The 22,356-nt window shown below is 36.6% G+C and overlaps 1 protein-coding gene across 7 annotated transcripts; it reads left to right on the top strand.

Moving 5' to 3' along the window:
* The first annotated feature begins 413 nt into the window (after nt 1–413).
* On the top strand, nt 414–22,200 carry LOC131800284 (NLR family CARD domain-containing protein 3-like). 7 transcript variants are annotated; one of them, XM_066168009.1, is made up of 10 exons: nt 501–556; nt 806–928; nt 4,709–4,785; nt 8,311–8,380; nt 12,675–13,393; nt 13,673–14,329; nt 15,403–15,591; nt 17,116–17,226; nt 18,074–18,172; nt 19,206–22,200. In XM_066168009.1, the coding sequence occupies exons 5-10, from the start codon at nt 12,688–12,690 to the stop codon at nt 21,977–21,979; spliced, it is 4,536 nt and encodes a 1,511-aa protein (XP_066024106.1). In that variant the 5' UTR covers nt 501–556; nt 806–928; nt 4,709–4,785; nt 8,311–8,380; nt 12,675–12,687; the 3' UTR covers nt 21,980–22,200. The 7 variants fall into 7 exon arrangements, 6 of the variants coding, with proteins under 6 accessions (XP_066024104.1, XP_066024109.1, XP_066024108.1 ...); XM_066168007.1 differs by lacking the exon at nt 806–928 and having other exon boundaries at nt 414–556; XM_066168008.1 differs by lacking the exons at nt 501–556; nt 806–928 and adding an exon at nt 3,100–3,319.
* The last annotated feature ends 156 nt before the right edge of the window (nt 22,201–22,356 follow it).

Below are 22,356 nucleotides of genomic sequence, written 5' to 3'. Positions count from 1 at the left end.
AGCGTTTGCCGTGTTTTACGTGAACATCGTCAATGTGTAGAGGTTAAGGACCGCTTTTAGGTTGGAAGCTGACTACTTCGAATAAATGCGTTTCTTCTACCCTAAGTTTATCATCTTTCGATGACCAGGGAGGATTGTCTAGCCATAATAATGGCCTCGCCAATTTATACCGGTCAAGATTCCAACCGATGTAGCAAAAACCATCGTTTATTCGTGCCTTCGCAACAATCAGCAAGTCCGCTTTTTCACCCATGGATTCTGAACTCTGGCGTTTTAAAAAACAGAATGAAATTTCTTACCCCCCGGAGAACAACCCGCTCGGAGTGATTTACAAAACAAATAGTAGCTTGTTCAAGTTCGCGGAAAAACATCAGCCGTGAATGTTCCAGAAAATTCTTTCGAAATGTTTTGTATCTTTTATCATGGAAATTGCTTATGATGGCATTCATGCGTGACTTGTGAGTGCTACATAAACTAACTCGCGGTACGTTGTTGTCAGAGAGCATTTCCACCTTGCGACTATACTTTGGTACACAGTGGCTCTGGTAGATGAAAGGTGAGAAAACTTTTTTTAATATTCGAGCCTTAAATGAAACATTTTATCGTTATTTTACTTGGTTCTGTCATTGTTAAACTTAAGCTGGAGTTCAATACTCTTATAATCATACTGTAAACTTAAAGCTTACCGAGTTATTATGCGATTATCAACAAGTGATATTCTGAGATTGAAACAGCCGTGTACGACCATTATAGAGCACGTAGAAAAGGGAAAAATAACATTTGATCTCTTTGATTTGTCTGGTAGAATAACAGATGCTTGCTTTGAAAATGTGTACATGCACATACAGAAAAATATCTTCGTGGCTAGCGTTAAATTCGGCCGTTCCTGTCTCGATCTGTTATCGACTGATCAGCAAACGGGAAACAGGTTGGCTCTTAGTTTAGTCATCCCTTTCAAATTGAATTCTTTTGAACGAACTTTCAAAGTTCGTTCACGAAAAGTGTGGACAAGGAATTTGAGAGGCATTCAAGTTCTGATCTTCGACACAACTAGATTAAAGGTTTCCTATTCAACTTTCCGCAAAGTTGTCTATTTTGAGATTGTTGCATATTCAGTAAACGTTTAACTTTGGCCTCAGCTGGGGAACTTGATTGTTTGAAACTCGTAAATTGGAAACACAATTACCTTCTTCTACAGGATTCCTATCAGTTGAGTCATTTTGATGTTTATCGGATGTCTTTGAATAATTTCGCAACAAGAAAGGTTTTGAAAACTTTTTAAGTCAGTTGGCCATGATACTTTGGTACACTCTGGCTCTGGTAAATAAATTGTAAGGAAACTTGATTTATTAGACGAGCCTTAAATTACACCTTTTATGGCTGTTTTACTCAGTTCTGTCATTGTCCAACTAAAACTGGAGTTTTCTACGCTGATGATCATACTGTACATTTAATTTCGGCTTCTTTACTGTACGATCAGCAATTGCAAATAGTGATTAATTGAGATTGAATTAGCCTCATACGACCATTATAGAGCACTTCGAGGAGGTAAGAGCAAAATTTTGTCGCTCTGGTGCGATCGGACTAATGAAAGTAGATTTGTTTTGAAACTGTCTTCATGTACAGAAGAAATTTCCTCGTGGTTGCCATTAATTTGGCAGTTCCTGTCTCGATCTATCGTCAACTGGCCTTGCTCTGAGTCTCTAAGTTTGTCATCACTTTCAAGTTGATTGAGCAGTTCATAAAAACTCTTATAGTTCATTTGAAACAAAGCTGGAAGAAAAATGTGAGAGGTATTTGCGTTTTGATCGTGAACACAACTGGATTGAAGATTTTGTATTCAACTTCCCTGCAAAGTTGTTTGTTTTGAGATTATTACATCAGTAAAAGTGAAATCGTTTATGTGTTACCTTTAGGGTCAAATAAAACCCCTCTCTTAGCTATGGGACTCTAATCATTTGAGTCTTTATTATTCGTACTGGATGTCTTCGAATCATGTTGCAACAAGAAAAAGTTTTGGAAAGTTTGTTAGTCAGTCAGCCATGAATGGCTTTGTGGTTATTTGAACTGACTTTTGCGACTGATATTTGATAAAGTCAGGAAACTTTCACTTAAATGCTGATTTAGTGCTTCGATAAAGTTCTTTTTTACTCTGACAGTGGCGAGAAAATGTTCCTAGCTAGCGGCTGTCCTCTGATCTACATTAGCGACAGCTACGTGCTAATGCAGGAATCCGTAATAAGTTTTGAGGAGGTTATGTAAACGAAACTGAAAGTAAAACTTTGCATTTCTCAATCTTTAACGCAATCTTTGTATATTGCAAAAGAGAGTTGTTTTTCAAGCAAAAGTCTTCTTTTCTAATTCTTGATTTATCGTTAGGTTTCGTAGTCTTCGTCGCTTACTTTTATTGTTTTGCTTTTGGGTACATAACAAACTACGCATTTTGTGGGCAATCAGCCGAATTACATTTAGAAAGCATTGCCACAAATATTAAAAAAAAAATTCCCGCGCCAACTCATCCTTATCAGAGATGAAAAAATATGAGAGAAAATAATCAACTGAAATGTAGACATGGATTGCAGATGAACCACTTTAAGGATTCATCTTTGAGTTTGGAATGTGCAAACTCACGTGAAGTTATTTTGCTGTGGTTCTGCTCAGATGATCATGAAAATTGACTTTCAGCAGATAATTATCTTTAAGAATACCAAACAAAATTTAACGATAAAAACATCTAGTTTGAAAAAATGCTTTCCGTGTGAAACCAGTTTTGCTTTAATACATGCGTTTTGTAGTAGAACTTTAATTTTACACACAGCAGAGTTACTCGGTAAGATGCAAATCGTTGAACTATCATGCGATAGAAATCTCGAGCTTCTACTCTAACTGTTTCAAAGAGAGTTACATCTAAGAGTCAAAAAGGTATTTAGGAAGAACCCAAACGAACAAAGAAGAAAGAAGAATTATAAAGGAGGCGTAGAGATCTGACTCGGGTATTTCATCGTTAGACATAATTAGGGTTGTCTGTGATGTACGTGCGTTTTCTTTGCTCCGCGTCCAAGGTACCTTACACCTTTGCGAAGATTTGCAAGAGACATTACGCCTTGGACAAACTTGCGCAAAAACATCAGCCGTGAAAGTTTCTGAAAATGTTTTCGAGATGTTGTGAATCTATTATTATGGAAGTTACTTATAAATGCATGCATGCGTGACTTGTGGGTGCGACACGAACTAATTCAGGGTATGTTGTTGCGTAGTCTTGGATCATTTCTACGTTGCGATGATACTTTGGTAGACTCTGGCTCTGGTAAATGAAAAAGTGAGAAGCTTAACCTATTATCCGAGCCTTAAATTACACTTTCTATAACTATTTTACTTCGCTCTGTCATCGTCCAACTTAAAACTGGAGTTTTAGATGACTATTATGCTATTGCATATTTAACCTAAGCTTGTTTATTGTACGATCATCAATTGCAACCAGTGATTAATTGAGATCGAATAAGCCCTATACGACTATTACAGAGCACTTCCAAAAGGTAAAAGTAAAGTTTCGTCTCTCTGATTCGATCGAACTAATGAGAGTATGTTTGTTCTGAGAATGTGTTCGTATACAGACGAAATTTCCTCGTGGCTGCCATTAATTTGGCAGTTCCTGTCTCCATCTTTCGCCAACTGTGCTCGCTCTAGGTAAATGAATTGTAAGAAAACTTGATTTATCAGTCGAGCCTTAAATTACACCTTGTATAGCTGTTGTACTCAGTTCTGTTATCAACCAACCTAAACTGGAATTTTATACGCTTATGATCATACTGTACATTTAATTTAAGCTTGTTTATTGTACAATCAGCAATTGCAACCGCTGATTAATTGAGATTGAATTGGTCTTACACGACTATTATAGAGCACTTCGAAGAGGTAAATCATTTGAGTCTTTCTAATTCTTTTTGGATATCTTTGAATCGTTTCACAACAAGAAAAAGTTTTGGAAAGTTTGTAAGTCCGTCAGCCATGAATGGCTTTGTGCCTATTTAGCCGGCTGTCTTTCGCGACTGATATTTGATAAAATCAGGAAGCTTTTGCTTATATACTGATTACATGCTTCGAAATAGCTCTGTTTTACACTTGCAGTGGCGAGAAAAGTTTCTTAACGGCTGTCCTCTGATCTACATTAGCGACAGCTCCATGCTAATGCAGGAAACCGTAATTAGTTTTGAGGAGGTTATGCAAACGAAATTAAAAGTAAAACTTTGCATTTCTCGATTTTCTACGCAATCTTTGTATATGACAGTTAAGACTTGCTTTTCAAGCAAAAGATTTCTTCTCTAACTCTTGATTCGTCGTAGATTTCGTAGTCTTCGTAGGTTACCTTAAATGTTTTGCTTTTGGGTACATGATAGAAAACGCATCTTGTCGGCAATCATGCTAGAGTTTTAATGATGCAAAAACCGTGAATCTATTTTTTCTCTTAGATTGAGTGATTCTGCCCAGGTGATCACAAAAAATGACCTCCAGCAGATACTGATCTTCTTGGATACCAAACAAAACTTAACGATAAAAATATCATGAGAAACGGCTACTTTCCCTGTGAAATCAGTTTCCGCTTTAAGTCATGCGTCTGGTAGTAGGACTTTAATTGTTCTTACAACAGAGTTTACTCGGTGAGATGCAAATTGTTACTTTTTTATTTATTCTCGCTGTTATGCTCCAGCTTTTTAGGAAGAACCCAAACAAAAAGAAAGAAGAAGGAAAGAATTATAAAAAAGGAGGCATAGAGATCTGACTCAGGTATTTCTTTATTGGATATCATTACTTTTGTCTGTGATGTTTTCCGTACTCCGCGTCCATGGTAACTTACATTCTTGCAAAGATTTGCAAAGAGACATTATACCTTGGACAAATTTGCGGAATAACACCAGCCGTGAGTGTTCCAGAATATGTTTTCGAGATGTGGTAAGTCTATTATTATCGAAATTACCTATGAATGCATACATGCGTGACTTGTGGGTGCGACAAGGACTGATTCACGGTATGTTGTTGCGTAGTCTTGGATCATTTCTACGTTGCGATGATACTTTTGGTAGACTATGGCTCTGGTGAATGAAATGAAGGAAAACTTAACTTATCATCCGAGCCTTAAATTACACCTTTTATAGCTACTTTACTTAATTCTGTCATTGTCACTAAAGCTGGAGTTTTATACCCTTATGATCATACTGTACATTGACAGCTTGTTTATTATGTGATCATCACGTGCAAACAGTGATATTTTGAGATTGAATTAGCCTCATTCGACCATTATGGAGCACTTTAAAGAGGTAAAAATAAAAAGTTTTGTTTCTCTGATTCGATCGGACTAATGGACGTATTTTTTTTCTGAAAACGGGTTCATATACAGAAGAAATTTTTCTTCGTTGCTGCTTTTATTTTGGCCGTGCCTGTCTCGATCTATCGTCAACTGGCCACGCTCCGAGTCTCTAAGTTTGTCATCAATTTCAAGTTTATTGAGTAGTTCATAAAAACTCTTACAGTTCATTTGAAACAAAGCTGGAAGAAAAATTTGAGAGGTATTTGCGTTTTGATCGTGAACACAACTGGATTGAAGTTTTCGTCTTCAACTTCCCCGCAAAGTTGTTTGTTTTGAGATTAACACATATGTAAAACTTTTTAAACTTTGTTTTCAGCAAGTGAAATCGTTTATGTGTTACTGCTATGGTTAAACAAATTCCTGTCTTAGCCACAGGACTCTAGTCATTTGAGTCTTTTTTATTAGTACTGGATGTCTTTGAATCGTGTTGCAAGAAGAAAAAGGTTTGGAAAGTTTGTAAGTCAGTCAGCCGTGAATGGCTTTGCGGTTATTGAACTGACTTTTGCGACTGATACGTGATAAAGTCAGGAAGCTTTTGCTTACATACTGATTGCATGCTTCTACAAGCTCTTTTTTACTTTGACAGTGGCGACCAAATTTTCTTAACGGCTCTCCTCAGTGTGATCTACATTAGCGACAGCACCATGCCAATGCAGGAAATCGTAATTAGTTTTGAGGAGGTTACGCAAACGAAACTAAAAGTAAAACTGCAATTCTCAATCTTCTACGCAATCTTTAAATATTGTAAGAGACTTGCTTTTCAAGCAAAGGTTTTCTTCTCTAACTCTTGATTTATCGCGAGGTTTCGTAGTCTTCGAAACCTACTTTTAATGTTTTACTTTTAAGTACATAACAAACTACGCATTTCGTGGGTAATCAGCCGCATTATTTTTAAAAAGCATTGTCGCATAGTTTTAAAATAATGTCGCGCCAATTCATCCTAAAAGTGAAGGGTACAACTAAGTAAATTATGAGAGAGATGAGAAAATAATGGATTGCAGACGAACTACTTCAAGGATTCATCTTTGAGCTTATTAGTATGCAAGCTACTGTGAAGTTATTTTTCTGTGGTTCTGCGTAGATGATCATGAAGAATGACTTGCAGCCGATAATAATCATCTAGAATACCAAACAAAATTTTAAGGATAAAAACACCTTATTTGAAAAACAGGACCCTTTCGTGAGAAACGGCTACTTTTTCTGTGAAATCAGTTTTGCTTCAAGTCATGCGTTTAATAGTAGGACTTTGATCATTTCTACGTTGCGATGATACTTTGGTAGACTCTGGCTCTCGTAAATGAAAAAGTGAGAAAGCTTAACTTATTATCCCAGCCTTAAATTGTACCTTCTATGACTGTTTTACGTCGTTCTGTAATCGTTCGACTTAAAACTGGAGTTTCATTCCCTTATGATCATACTGTGCATTTAATTTAAGCTTGTTTATTGTACGATCATCAATTGCAACCAGAGATTCATTGGGAGCGAATAAACCTCATACGACAATTATAGAGCACTTCCGAGAGTTAAAAGTAAATTTTTTTTCTCTGATTCGATCGGACTAATGAGCGTATGTTTGTTCTGATAATGTGTTGACGTACAGAACAAAATTTCCTCGTGGCTGCCATTAATTTGATAGTTCCTGTCTTCATCTGTCGTCAACTGGCCTCGCTCTGAGTTTTTTTGGTTTGTTATCACTTTCAGTTCACTTGACACAAAGCTGGAAGAAAATTCGGGAGGTATTTGCGTTTCGATAGTGAATTCAACTGGATTGAGGTTTTAGTTTTCGATTTTCCCGCAAAGTTGTTTCTTTTGAGATTATTACATCAGCAAAAGTTTAACTTTGTTTTCAGAAAGTCAAATCGTTTATGTTTTACCTTTAAGGTCAAACAAATTTCCTTTCTTAGCTATAGGAATCTAATCATTTGACCCCTTTTTTATTGTTATTGGATGTCTTTGAATCATTTCGCAACAAGGAAAAGTTTTTGAAAGTTTTTAAGTCAGTCAGCCATGAATGGCTTTGTGATTATTTAATTAGCTGATTTACAAGACTGATATTTGATCAATTCAGGAAGCTTTTGCATATATACTGATTGCATGCTTCAAAATATCTCTGTTTTAGTCTTACAGCGGCGAGAAAATTTTTTTAACGGCTGTCCTGTAATCCACATTTAAGTGACTGCACCATGCTTATTAAGTGTGCACTGAAGAGGCTATTGAGCATTTGAACTCTAATCCTAAAGCAATCTATCTTTGTGCTTCAGCATATAGCTTTACTTCACTATTAACAAGAACCACTGAATAGTCTGCAGATGTTAAATTTATGCAACAGCCAATTCGAAGCTAAGTTTCCCAAAAACTATCAATATTTTCCTTCGCACTTTGTTGAATGACATATTTACATATTAGATTTCCTCAGTTTCCAGTTTCATTCTGTTGTGTTCTGAAGTTAGCAGACACATGCAGTATACATGAATTGAAATATCTGAAGGTTTTACCATTATAGGATTCCTCTTGAGTTCAATTATTTTCCAACAACCACTTTTGAGCATGATCAAGTGAAACAGCCTTATGTTGTTTATGTCTTTCAGATTATCCTAAAGCTTTCTTCAGTTCATTACACTTTTCAATAGCAACAATTACTGCCTTAACCCTTTAACTCCCAGATCCAATTTGTAATTCTCCTTACTGTCAGTGGTACAATTCTTAAAATGTTAGTTCATAGAATTAGTATTGGATCAACTACTTATCCCCAAATTGACATTTTTCTTAGATCTTGTTACTTATTTGGTTGATATATTTACATATTTATATTGTAAGGAGAAATTTGGTCTTGGTCACTCATGGGAGTTAAAGGAATAAATATAACACCTGCTTAAATGGAATTTTTGTGACTGTCAATATCTCTCACATTTTATTAATATTTATTTTATGTTTTTCTTTTTCAGAAATTATTACATTTCCATTATTTTCTTACTGCTCATATTGTGATTTCTTGAAGCAGGAAATCTGAACAGGGTAGGTATAGATGTTTTTTTTTTCCATTTTTTCCCTCTTTAAATATGATACATGTATGTAAGGATTTTTTGTGTCTTATTCTCATGGGAATGAAAAATGTTTATGAATATCATTTTGCTTTGAATATAAAACATAATGTTAAAGTAGCAAGATAGGTCACTAATTAAATTTGCATCAACCTTTACCCAGTGGTTTCGCTCCTTTGAATTTACACTCAGGAGTATAAATTGAATGTTGTCATCCTTCAATGGTGTTTGACACCATGTCTCATTATGTGGCACCTTGCAGCTGAAATGCATCTAATGATTAAAAAGTTGCTTTGGTTGTTAAAGGTGTAATATAGGATGCAACTGCTCACTCTAATGCAAGGTTCTGTATTTGTGACCATCTATATGATTTTTGGGAGAAAGGTGATAGCAAGCTTAAGCTCACAACATGCTTCTACTTGAAGACATCTGTGTTTATAATTATCAACTTCCTGATTAGCAAAAACAAAGTTGGAACATTTGGCTGTGAATGAGTTGCATTAGGATTTAAAGCAGACACTTCAATTACTTTTTTTCACGTGGAGGTTACTTTTGATGATGTTTGTAGCATGTTAAAGCACAAAATCTAACTCATGCGGGACAAATATTGACGATTTTGGAAACAATCCAACATGTTCAAGATATTCATAAATCACCATTACATATAGCTGTCAACAGCCAAAACGTTTGTGTAAAAGTATATTTCATTGGATGGCCAGAGGGATTTTTAGGGGATGGTAAAAATAATGAAAACCATCATGGCCCATACCATTTTACAACTGCTTAAATGATGAAATTTAAAATATTTCATATCTAGCCCAATCATGGATTTTTGGAATAAGGAGACCCTAGATTGTTTGAAATATAGTAATCTGGACGTTGACTTTGTGGAAAATGGCTATAGTAATGAAATATAAGGAAACTTGTAGCACTAAATTACAAAGACACATGAGCCATGCATTTTTTTCGACAGTGCGCATAAAAAAATCCTATATACGCGTCTGACTACCCTGCGTCTGAGCGTCTGAAATTCGTCTGCGCAGTTAACGTGTGGTCGCGAGCGATACTGTAGTGCTTCGCCAGCACCTTCTGCATGTTTGTTGAAGACATCTCTGTACTTGCCAAACAATTTTAATTTATGTTCTCAAGCTGAAACTATTGTTTCTTATAGCAAACTGCTGCTTTTGTAAACCCTTTAACTCCCAAGATCTGATTGTCAATTCTCTCCTCCAGCTGCTACACATTTCTTTGTAAATAAGTTACAAGAATTTGTTGATAGATCGAGACAACTTAAACCTGATAAATATGAATATTCTCATGACCTGTTTGCTGGATAATGTTTAGAAATTATAGGGAGAAGTTGCTTGTTTATCACTTTCGGGAGTTTTATTAATTATCCTTTTTAGTATAATTTACTCCTTGTTCCCTTCAAACTTGCTTAAAAGTCTTTCCAGCTGTGGAAATGCTTGGTTATACTAATGTTGCCATAGCAACTTCATACTTGTTTCCACAATTTTCGTGGGGGGAGTATGCCCCCATTCCCTCTAAGGATGGTGATGCCTGCTGCATCCCATTGAAGGCTAATATGCAGATGATTGCTACCTTCAGTCTTGAAGGAAGCAAAGGGAGGATGTGTAGTGTGAGTGTTGTGGAATTGTGTGGGTTCCCCCCCACTCCATTTGACTTTTAACCCTTAACACCCTAAGACATTGGTATTCATATTCTCCACACTGTTCTCTTTACATTTCCCATGGAACAGACAAGGAGAATTTGTCAAAGAAGTATATTTGATAGTGAAGTAAATGGAAGAGTCAGTTTAGAACATTACAGCTACAAATGCAACAATTATTTAATTAGTGTTTTAATTGATGAAAATCTTTCTTGGAAAAACCATGTTGACTGTGTTATCACCAAAATGAGTAGGAACATACAAATGATTGCTAAGTTGATATGCGTTATTACATCTTCTGTTGTCATAAATATCTGTAAATCCTTATTTTTACCTAATATATCTATATTAGACTTGCTGCTTGGGGCAATACATCTAAAATATATATTAAGTAAACAAATTTGTTGTTCTCCAAAAGTGCGTATTGTGTTTAATTTGCTCTGCTGATTGAAAAGAACATGCTATCCCTTTATTTATAAATGCAAAAATTCTACCTATTACCATCTAATATTATGAAGCTGTATATAAATTAATGCTGAATATTGATAACAACAGAGCTTAAGTGCACTTTCTAACATCATAAAATTTTTACGGGAACATTAAACAATTATACCCATTTACTACCACTGCTCATCAATGTCACGAGTGCTCCAGGTGTCAAGATCTGGAATGAGATGCTAAATATCAGTAGAAAGTTTTGTCAAAGAAATCCTTCAAAAAAGGAACAAGAAAGCTTTCTCAATATTCTAGAGACTGAAGATTCTTATTTCAAGCCTGATGAGATAATGTGTTATATAAATTCAAACACTGCAAAATTGAAACAAATTGTACTTGCAGTTTTAACAATATCTTTAGTGCACTTAGATACTCAAGGACTTTTTATCTTTTACAATGAATGTCTTTCATTTTCCATTTTCTTTTCTTGTGTATCTTTTAATGTTTTTTTAAATGTATTATTGTCATATTAATTTTACTGTCAACAAAATCTGCTCAAAATTTTCAAAATTTTATTTTTTAGAGAAATTAGTTTTAACTACTTAAATGGTTTATTTACAAAAAAAATCTTAAAAAGAAGGTGAGATACAGCTGAAAGGATGTTTTAGTATAAGCCCGTATGAAGAGTGAAAGGTGTCATCATGGGAAATGCCTCAGACAGAGTGTTGACGTTTTCTGCAGGCTTTCATCCAGGATCCCAATTTGCATATGTTGTTTTCATCACATCTTGCACTGCACATTCACTGGGAATCTCTGGCCCATTTTGCAAAACATTGAGTTATGAGAGCCTTAAAGAGTTCACTAATAAGAGGGAGAGAGCTCAAGCCAAAGAAATTGAAGTTAAGTTGTTCATTTTCCAGAGCTTGCTTGGTGACTTTTGGATTATGTTTAACTGTTCCTGTTTCATGAAATGACCTTTCCAGCAAATTTCATTGGAGTTCTTTGTCAGTTAAGGCTTAATTGCCACAGGATTCCACATTGTGTCTTATTGTTCATTCATTTGACACTTGCTTTCTAAAAGGAGATGGGAAACTGTAAATTTCTTTGGTGGCCAAAAACTAGAAATTTGTTATTATACAAGTTACCTGTACATTAATAGGATATATAGATTTGTTGGACTTTTGTGAAAATTGGCTTGTATGTCCATTGGTAATTATCACACAAAAGTACATGAGGTTTCAAAGAAATTCTAAATATTTCTCTCATAATTCATTGGAGTTTGAAAACAACAGAAATATTTTCTATTGTCCAACTTCACAATGTATTTTCTCAGGAAACAATAAGAATCTCAAAATTGCCTGACACACTTTGTTAGCCTATTATCTGCTGAGTGATACTGTACAGTTAGTTTCAAGGTCTGGGGTAACACAGAGGCTGGTAATTCAGTGAAGCAAACACTATCAATGTTGCATTTAAATGCTTACATGCACATACCAAAACAAAAACTGTGAAAAATGTTATTTCCATAATCTGTACTTTATAAGCTTTACTGTGATGTATTTTTTTCTGTTGTAATCTGATCACATCTTTATCGTCAAATAAACAGATATCAAATATTGTGCATGTAAGTTTTCCTGTACCTTTTCACTTCATCTTTGATTAAACTAGCCATGATCTACTGAAGATCTCTGTTAATAACAGTTTCCTTAATTAGTAATAGCACAAGTAGGAAGATTTTTCCAGAAGGCAGCCTATTTTGTTGACAGCAATCTTAAGTAAAAATTTGACCAGCCAGGATTTGCATCTGCTATCTGCAAGTTGAAGGAATATTTTGTATATTGAATATGAGAAAATAGATAAAGTGTGAGGTGAAAATCAGGAACTTTTTAAATTTTTGATGATCTCCTTTGTTCTTGTGACCCATACATTTGATTCAAGGATGATACTGTAAGGAGAAATTAGAAGCCAATCACAGCTCTTAGAGGTTAAAGGGTTAAAATGGAAGATGCAGCAAACTTATTTTATTGATCTGTTGCGTGATATTTAACTCATTGTTTGAGTGCTGTAATATTCTGGTGTTGCAAAGTTAGAATAAAGTAATAATTTTTGTGTGTGATCTATAAATGTCGCCTTCCATGTATTAATTACAAGCATTTCTTTACAGAGGACTTGATTTCATGGCTTCTGCCACCCCATCACAACCTTCTACCAAGGAGACCTCTAATTATGCCCAGCTCTGTCGCCTTCTTGTTGAAGTTGGATCACTTGTGCTAAGGGAGATCTTTGACCGGGTATGTCCACCAGAAAACCTTCATGCAGTTCTGACTAATCCCACAAACCATGCCAAACTACAAACATTGCGAAAGAAGAGAGTCCTGAGTACCTTCCAGTGGGGGAAACTGTATCCTGTCTCCAAAACATCAGTTTCCTCAGGGAACTTTGACACCTCCTTACTGCTATTTCTTCTGAGGAATATCTTTGGTCTGAATTTCCCTGCCTCTGGCCGGAATAACCTTCCTCCAGGATCAGACACCTCTCCAGAAGCTGACATCACTCGCATCAAGTTTTTCAGGGACAGAGTTTTCAGTCATGCTGCTAATGCTTCAGTTGATGATCCAACCTTTAGTTTGTACTGGAACAACATCAAAGACACTTTTCTGCATATTGGAGGGACCTGCTATGAGGAAGTCATAGATGATCCTACACTCCACTGTATGGATGCTGATCTTGAAGAACACTACCAAGAGCTTCTGAGAGAGTGGTTGAAAGATGATGACCGTATCACAGACAAAGTGCATGAAGACGAAATTGTGAAAAAGGCCAGGAAGGGAGGGGACATGGAGAATTCCTTTGAGGTTTCTGAACAAAATTCATGGGAGAGAGGTGTGTGTTATTCTTTTTTCAAACCTGAGTTTTAAATTAACTTAAATTTGTTGAGTCAATAATGAAGTCATACTGGATTGTTAGATGAAATTAATTTCTAGCAGATTTTTTTTAAAAGTCACAATTATGCATTATTGAAGTTGTGAATCTTTATTACCTCAAGCTAAGTCAACTGTTACATCCATAATTTACTTTTGTCTTCATCTTTTTTATCTTTTGATTTTTATTTCAGTAATTGAAGTAACTTTCACATACAAAAACTACAACCTTCTTTTTCAGAGACAGTATTAATGCCAGGGGAAAATACATCAGCAGAGAATGGCAATGGCAGCCCACCAGAGCTCAGTGTGAAACTTCCAAAGTTGTGTGATCTTCCAGCAATCTCTTCTTCTTGGGAAACTGTTGAACTTCCTGTTGATATCCTTTTATTAGCAGTGGAGGACTGTGAGTTCTTAAGTTGTTTTGCCTACCTGAAGGAACCCTTTAAGAGTTACCACATCAGTACTGGCCCTGTGTACTTTGGGTCCATGGGTGATGATCAAGGAAAGAAAATGAAAATTGCATTGATGAGGTGCTCCAAAGGTCCTGATGTTCCTCAGGGTGCTTTGTCAGTTTCAAAAGATGCCATCTTGTGTCTGAGACCTAGGGCTATCTTTTCTGTTGGTGCCTGCAGGGGTTTGAATAGCAAAAAGGTCAAGTTAGGAGATGTGGTTGTTTCAGCAAAGCTGATAACAGCTGAATACACAACTCCCCCCAGCAGAGATATTGGTAAGCTGATCAAACATGTGGCTGATGGGTGGAAAGCACCTTTACAAAACTCTGATGAATATAATGCCAAAGTACACTGTGATGGAGTGGTTCTGAGTATCTCAGAGGCAAACAGAGATATGATTAGGGAACATCCTGAAGCAATTGCAGTTGAAATGGAAGGTGGAGGTGAGAATCATAATAATACAAATAATTGATGAGCCATGCACTTTTGCACATGTAGCAAAAGTTTTGAAAAACACTGCTCTGGTATTGTCTCTGCTGGTCCAAGCATACACCATATAACATGCCAAATTTGCAGGAATTGTGTATCTTGTATTTAAAGTGATTTGATGTTTGGCTGGGTGAGAAGATTATTTCACAGATGAAGGTGACTGAGACTTCTTCTGGATAACTAGATTGAATTTGCTCCATTAGGGTGTCATGAATTATTTTAAATTTGTCACATGAAAAATGTAGAAAGTATGTTGTTAAATAGTTTGAGAGTTGAGGAATAGTATCACAGTCCCTGTTAACCCTGAAACTCCCATGAGTGACCAAGATAGAATTTCTCCTTACAGTTTCAATATGATATTAAGCAGACAAGTAATGGAAAAAGAAAAAAGTGTGAATTAGGGGATTATTGGTTGATCCAAAACTAAATTCTCCTAACTAACATCATAGGAATTTTATGACATACATTAACCCTTTAACTCTTAGAAGTGATTAACATGTAACTTCTCCCTATAATATCCATACGTTATCCAGCAAACAGGTAGTGAGAATACTGAAACTCATCAGATAAAAGATAAAATTACCTTGATAAAACATCCAATTTTTTTGTAACCAATTTACAAGGAAATGTGTAGCAGCTAGAAGGGAGGATTAACAATCAGATCTTGGGAGTTAAAGTGTTAAAGAGGATCATTAAAGAGATCTTAGGAGTGAAAGGGTTAACTCTAACTGACAAAACTTTGTCTTTTGAAAAATATTGAAAGATACTTGATATGAAACAAGATGAAGCCTGAAGAATAGTTTTACAGTCTCAGTGTACAATTTTTTTGATTACTGGTTGAAAAAAATTAGGTTTCTGTTCCAACTAATGTCTTTCTGCAATGTGCATGTTTAAAACAGCAAGAGTGCAGCTAGAGTGTGACTCTTTGTGAGCTTTGATTGAACAATTACATGTATTTTAAAGATGCGAAGAAAACAAGCTTAAGATATAGTTAACAGACATTACTGTTTATTTGTTTTGTTTTTAGGAGTGTATGCAGCAGCCCATGATTTTAAGACAGAATGGGTGGTAGTCAAGGGCATCAAAGACTTTGTAGATGAAACGCACTCTTCAAGTAAGAAATGGAATGAAATTGCCTGTGTGATGGCAGCTTCTGTTGTGGCCAACATTTTGAATGATCCAGTCATATTCCAAGATTGGCCTCATTTTAATGCAGGTATTGCTTCCTGTCTCAATCTTCTCTTTTTACAAGGATAGGTCTGACTTAGATCTAAGTTCCCTCAGCATATTTTTGTATGAATTATAAATCAACATGATTTAATCAGTAATAGTTGACAAAGAGGAAATTAAGTTACCCTTATTTTGAGTTTACATACCAGTAAGTGGCTAAAGGTGATGGGAGAAAAACTTGTGGTTAAATTGAGTGATGTAATGATGAATGACAATTCACTCCATGAGCCACGTGAACTGGCCTGTTTTCTATAGTTAGCTTGGTTTATGTAACACCACCACCAAAATATGGAAAATTCAGAGGCTAATGACATCTGCCAAAGTGATTTGAAGTGATTTGATATATGTTCCTGGGCCAATAAGAAACAAATCAAATTGTTTTAAACTAAAAAAATTGATTAATCCAGTACTACATGTGTGACTGTATTTTGATGGTGAAACTATTGGAATGGAAAGGGAGGTGATAAATACCAGCACATATGTTTATGGTTCTGTTTTTTGTTGTTGTTGTTGTTTTTTTTTAACCCTTTATGGAACCTGACATGTTAGTAGATTGAGACAAATAAATCAGATTGTAGGTAAATTTCTTAAGAGCTAATGTCAGCATGCATCAAACAAACAGCGGCAAGTCACCCAAATTTGTTTCCCCTCCTTTTGTCCTTTGAATTTCTCTGTCACGCTTGTCACGCACTGATATAATAAGTTAGAGAAGATAAATAAACTGAAACTCAAATCTGACTGGAACGTGGTAGAGCATGATTAACGTGATCATCGAAGCAGCTAATAAAATCATAAATAAACAAGGTAAGAGTGTTATGTTAGACTTTGCACAAATTGTAGTGATTTACGCCAATTAACGGTGGCGACAAGTAGGCGCACCATGTACATTTCATAGTCGCTATCAAGTAAATTTTGCCGGACTTTGAGTTCGTCTCAAGATAGAACAACACAAATACACAAGGAAATTTTTACAGTAACTTTATGACCATCCTTTGGTCTTTTAAAAGCTTGAAGCTCAGTAGATTGTGTCATATCAGTCATTGTTAAAACTGTCTTTGTTTTGATGCTACTTTTCGACATAGGAAAAGTATGTCGGACAAAAATATTCACCAAAAAATAAATATTTCTTTGGCAGCTTCAATAACGACAGGGGATTAAGTCTAGATGATAAAACAAAGGCTTATGTTCACAGAAATACCGTAGGTCTAGTACATTCATTACATGAGGTCACATAAGGTCGAAAAATGAGGTCGCTCACCTCATGTGAAAAATTAAGAATTAAACCCAAATGTCCACAGTGTGTTTTCATCGGCAGTATCTTTGTCTGTTCGTGGGTACTCCTGTACAACTGCTGGAGTGCACTTTTGTGATTTCTAAGCGTCTTATTGAGTTTGATCTGTTCAGAACCGAGTAGATATTGACATAGGTATCATTGTTTATCTGCACGTTTATGTGAATTTGTGATGTAAATGTGCTTATGAAATTGCGCTTATCTTTCTTACTAATGCAGATTCGCTACGTGACCTCAGAGACACAACTGAGAAGATAGAGATTGAAATGAAGGAGGTTAAAGAGACGCTTTGTAGCCTGACGACCACAGTGGAGAAAAGCACAGATGAAGGTTGGTTGCTAGAAATAGCTACTCACAGATAAACTGTACTATCAATAGGGATTCCGTTCCGTTAACTTGAGTACACTTTTCAGGTAATGTATTGTTGTAAGAGCACGCCTTGGCTACTAGGTTAAACCTAAATGAAGATACCAGGTAATGTGTGGGATGAATGGGATGGCACGGAATCTCAGGTTACCTCTCAGATTGGATAGCTTTCTGACAGCACTCATACACATTTGGCCGAGAAGGGTTATTACCTTATTTTAGTTTTACTTTTGTTAAGGACATAATGAATCTAACTTCCTAATTCGTTAGATTTTACCTGCATATTCTTGAACAGACTAATGCAATCCTTCCTCCACTCAAATTTTTTGTAGAGTATTCCATTTTACATGGAAAAAATTTCTGAATGAGGGCTGTGTTAGTAAAAAGGGGCAGGAGAAGGCGTATGTGGTTATTTTAATTTTCCCGAGCGAAAAACTGTGAACGAAACTTCACAATGCATTGCAGCCGGGCCTCTGGTTTGTTCCAGCGTTTTCCTTTTTCTATGATTAAACGACGTGAAAACGAGGGCGGAAAAGCGTTCTTTGTTTTTTTTTTTAATTAGTTCCTACAATGGTCTTTTTTACCGACAAAAATCTTACTCAGACTATCGACTCTAATGATATCAAAATTTATCTCCTGAGTTTCACTATCAGAAACCGCTATAGCCGAGCCATAAGTTTTTTTCGAATATTGTATAAAATTTAAAAACAACAACAACAACAGAGGAAGGGAAAAGGATCTATTTAGTTAACTTTTAATGAATAAAGTGACTCTCACTCGGACTAAAAGTTCCAATGTTATTCCACGAAAGGGTCTGTTGAGAAAATGATAAAGATGGACAGCGAACTGAAAGAAGTGAAGGAAAAGCTGTGTACTTTGACAGCCTCAGTGGGAGAAAGCAAGGATGAAGGTCAGTTGAATTACACAATAAAAGTTATCCTGCTTAACCGCAAATTTCGCCGTAGTCAACATGGCCTGTATGTGAGAGAGGGAGAGATCATCCTATGTTAAAGAGATTCAGTTTTTCAATTTAGACAATCTCTGGAATAATCTCTACGGTGTGCTTTCATTCCCTCCAATTGTTCAAACTTTCACCCGTAATTAGCCTGGAAAACTTTATATTTTGATTAGAGTGGAGAACGAAATAAAAAGAAGTACAGTTTTAACGAAAACATTGGCATTAACATTGGCTCGATGTTAGAAATTAACAGAGCAGGTTCCACTGCATTTACAAGCCAAATAGCTTTTGGTCAGTAAATTGACATGAATCATACATTGATACCTTTTTCATCGTCCAAGTAATTTCTTTGGCATTGGTGTCGTATTCTCGTTCGCTAATTTAAATTCAGTGCCGAATACCTAGTAGCATTAGATGTAATCCGCATATTTCTGAATAAAATAACTAAACCCTTCCTGCGCTCATATTGTGGAGTATTCAATTCTACATGGGAAAATAGTTGAATGAGGATCGTCTTGAGTAAAATAGGTTCCTAAGGAAAAGACTGTAGGAAAAACCTCCCACTTCATCGCAGGCGAGTCCCCGGTTTTCTGCAGCACTTTTGATGAAACCGCGTGACAAAGAAGGCACAAAGGCGTTGTTTGGTTTCCATTTATTTGTTCGTAGTCTCGGTATATCCCGAAAAAGCCTTTCTCAGACTACGGCTCCAATGATATGAATATTTATCTCCCAAGTAATTTATTTTACGACAGAGTTTCACTGTCAGCCGAACAAACAGAGTAGGTTTACCTCAATTCATAATCTAAATGGCTTTTAATCAGTAAGCATGAATCATACACTAAAAGCTTTTTGCATCGTCCAAGTAATTTCTTTGGCAACGGTATCGTACTCATTCACTTATTTAAATCCAGTGCCGAATACCAGAGAGGCACCACAATTTTAATGCTGCATTCATTAGATTTCTTACTTATTTTGCTACTGCTAGGTATTTTTGATCCAACTGAGCTTATCAATGGAATTCGCCAGCTGTACAAGACTCGCGAGGGATGGCTCTCACCATTTCCATGGTGTGAAGAGTTTCAGTTTTTTCTTGGCAATATTTTTACAAGGCTCAAAGTGGTCAGAAGAAAGAAAACGAGAGGAGTAATCACTGACGTATTTGTTGACATGTCGTCAATACTAGACCCGTATGAAGAGTGTTCAGCGCCGAGAACAGTGTTGATTGAAGGAGAACCTGGTATGGGAAAAACCACCTATTGTAAAAAGTACGCCTACGACTGGGCCACAAAACAGCAAAAACCTCAGGGCTGCGGCTCCACAGCATTTAAAGTGGTATTGTTGTTGAAATGTCGAGACATCCATTCCGACGTCTGGGAAGCCATTGATGATCAGCTGCTGTCCCTGGACATCGATGAAAAAGTCAAAAGACAATTTTTTCAGTTTATTCGTGAAAATCAGTCCAGCATTTTATTGATATTGGATGGATTGGATGAGTTACCATCCGGCAAATTGTCGATGTTTTCCAAATTAATTGAAGGAAAAGTACTCTCCAGATGCCACATAGTTGCAACAGCAAGACACGAAGCTGGAAAAGAGGTGAGAAAATGTTGTGACGCGCTGCTTCAGATCGAAGGATTTACTAAAGAGCATGTGATAAAATTTGTCATCGAGTACTTTAAAGAAAGGACGGATTTAGCCTTCAAGCTCTTGCAACGGATGTTGCAAGATGAAAACCTGAGAGAAATAGCGGCCAATCCTCTAAACACAGCACTTCTTTGCCTTTTATGCGAAGAGTTTGAGGGCTCACTCCCCGAAAGCAGAGCTCAACTGTACTTGGATATGGTTGAATGTGTTTTGAGAAGATATAGAAAAAGGAAGGGACTACTAGAAAAGATCGAAGACTTGACAAACCATTACAAACCGCAATTGAATCACCTTGGAAAGGTAGCGTTGAATGGTTTACTTGACGATAAGTTGGATTTTAATGAAAGTGAATTGAGAAACCATGCAAAAGACCTGACTGAATTTGGATTTCTGTCAGTGCAGCCTGGTGGCAGCAAACTGAGACAAACACTGCACTATGCCTTCTTACATAAAAGTTTTCAAGAATTCTTTGCAGCATTCTTCATTTGTTCTCAGATTCAAAGCAAGGAGATGAAACCTGAAGAACTAGTTTCCGATCCAAGGTATTTCGTTGAACTTAAACAAATACTTTTGTTTTCATGTGGAATTTTGACCATGAAATGCGATGAACAGGTTGTGGCTCTTGTAAAGAGTTTAACAAATAAAGTCAACAAAAATGAAGGCCGTGGTGCAAAAATTGTATGGGAGGCCATCAACGAATGCAAAAGAGAAAAAAGTGATTTTCACTCGCATTTATTGAAGTCGTTTGGAACTGGATTGAATGTGACCAATTTGGATTTGAAAAACAATGGTATTAGTGCTGCGGGTGCTACATGTATTGCTGAGGCAATCAAAGTGAACAAGACGCTAACCAATTTGGATTTGCAAAACAATGGTATTAGTGCTGCGGGTGCTACATGTATTGCTGAGGCAATCAAAGTGAACAAGACGCTAACCAATTTGGATTTGTCTTGGAATGGTATTAGTGCTGCGGGTGCTACATGTATTGCTGAGGCAATCAAAGTGAACAAGACGCTAACCAATTTGGATTTGTCTTGGAATGGTATTAGTGATGCGGGTGCTACATGTATTGCTGAGGCAATCAAAGTGAACAAGACGCTAACCAATTTGGATTTGCGACGTAATGGTATTAGTGATGCGGGTGCTACATGTATTGCTGAGGCAATCAAAGTGAACAAGACGCTAACCAATTTGGATTTGCGAGATAATGGTATTAGTGCTGCGGGTGCTACATGTATTGCTGAGGCAATCAAAGTGAACAAGACGCTAACCAATTTGGATTTGTGTGTGAATGGTATTAGTGCTGCGGGTGCTACATGTATTGCTGAGGCAATCAAAGTGAACAAGACGCTAACCAATTTGGATTTGTGTGTGAATGGTATTAGTGATGCGGGTGCTACATGTATTGCTGAGGCAATCAAAGTGAACAAGACGCTAACCAATTTGAATTTGGATGACAATGATATTAGTGCTGCGGGTGCTACATGTATTGCTGAGGCAATCAAAGTGAACAAGACGCTAACCAATTTGCATTTGTCTTACAATGGTATTAGTGCTGCGGGTGCTACATGTATTGCTGAGGCAATCAAAGTGAACAAGACGCTAACCAATTTGGATTTGTCAGGTAATGGTATTAGTGATGCGGGTGCTACATGTATTGCTGAGGCAATCAAAGTGAACAAGACGCTAACCAATTTGCATTTGGATGACAATGATATTAGTGCTGCGGGTGCTACATGTATTGCTGAGGCAATCAAAGTGAACAAGACGCTAACCAATTTGGATTTGTCAGGTAATGGTATTAGTGATGCGGGTGCTACATGTATTGCTGAGGCAATCAAAGTGAACAAGACGCTAACCAATTTGGATTTGTCAGGTAATGGTATTAGTGATGCGGGTGCTACATGTATTGCTGAGGCAATCAAAGTGAACAAGACGCTAACCAATTTGGATTTGCGAGCTAATGGTATTAGAGATGCGGGTGCTACATGTATTGCTGAGGCAATCAAAGTGAACAAGACGCTAACCAATTTGGATTTGTGTGTGAATGGTATTAGTGCTGCGGGTGCTACATGTATTGCTGAGGCAATCAAAGTGAACAAGACGCTAACTTAAACAACTTTGAAGTGAAAGGGCACTGTCTTTAAAGTAGGCAGGTTCCCTTGAAAATTGAGGGCCGAAGGCCCGAACCTCTAGGGGGGTCCGGGGGCATGCTCCCCCGGGAAATTTTTTAAAAGATAAGTCTCCCAGAAACGCATTTTCCTGCAATCTGGAAAAGAAATCTTGTTGCAATGATGCATACGTAATCTATCATAATAAAAAAGAATGGTACTCTGGGAGAATTTGTTTATTTCACTGTTGTTTTCGGAGCCTCTTTTTATCCTACAGTTACAAGTTAAAGGCCCATTTTCAACCTTGATGCAACGCCTTTCAACCTTGACGCGACCCACTCTCCTGTAACACGGAATTACCAGATCACTAAAAACCTTCTA

The sequence above is a fragment of the Pocillopora verrucosa genome, chromosome 6 (genome assembly GCF_036669915.1).
Source record: "Pocillopora verrucosa isolate sample1 chromosome 6, ASM3666991v2, whole genome shotgun sequence".
Taxonomy (NCBI): domain Eukaryota; kingdom Metazoa; phylum Cnidaria; class Anthozoa; order Scleractinia; family Pocilloporidae; genus Pocillopora; species Pocillopora verrucosa.
Note: the sequence above shows the minus strand (reverse complement) of the source record. Positions and strands in the feature narration are given on the sequence as shown.

What these genes read in the sequence shown, in the direction of transcription:
- LOC131800284 (XM_066168007.1), top strand. Translation starts at nt 12,688, where the DNA reads ATGGCTTCTGCCACCCCATCACAACCTTCTACCAAGGAGACCTCTAAT. An exon ending in TTGGCCTCATTTTAATGCAG is followed by an intron (nt 15,592 to 17,115) that starts GTATTGCTTCCT and finishes TTACTAATGCAG; the next exon opens with ATTCGCTACGTGACCTCAGA. An exon ending in GGAGAAAAGCACAGATGAAG is followed by an intron (nt 17,227 to 18,073) that starts GTTGGTTGCTAG and finishes ATTCCACGAAAG; the next exon opens with GGTCTGTTGAGAAAATGATA.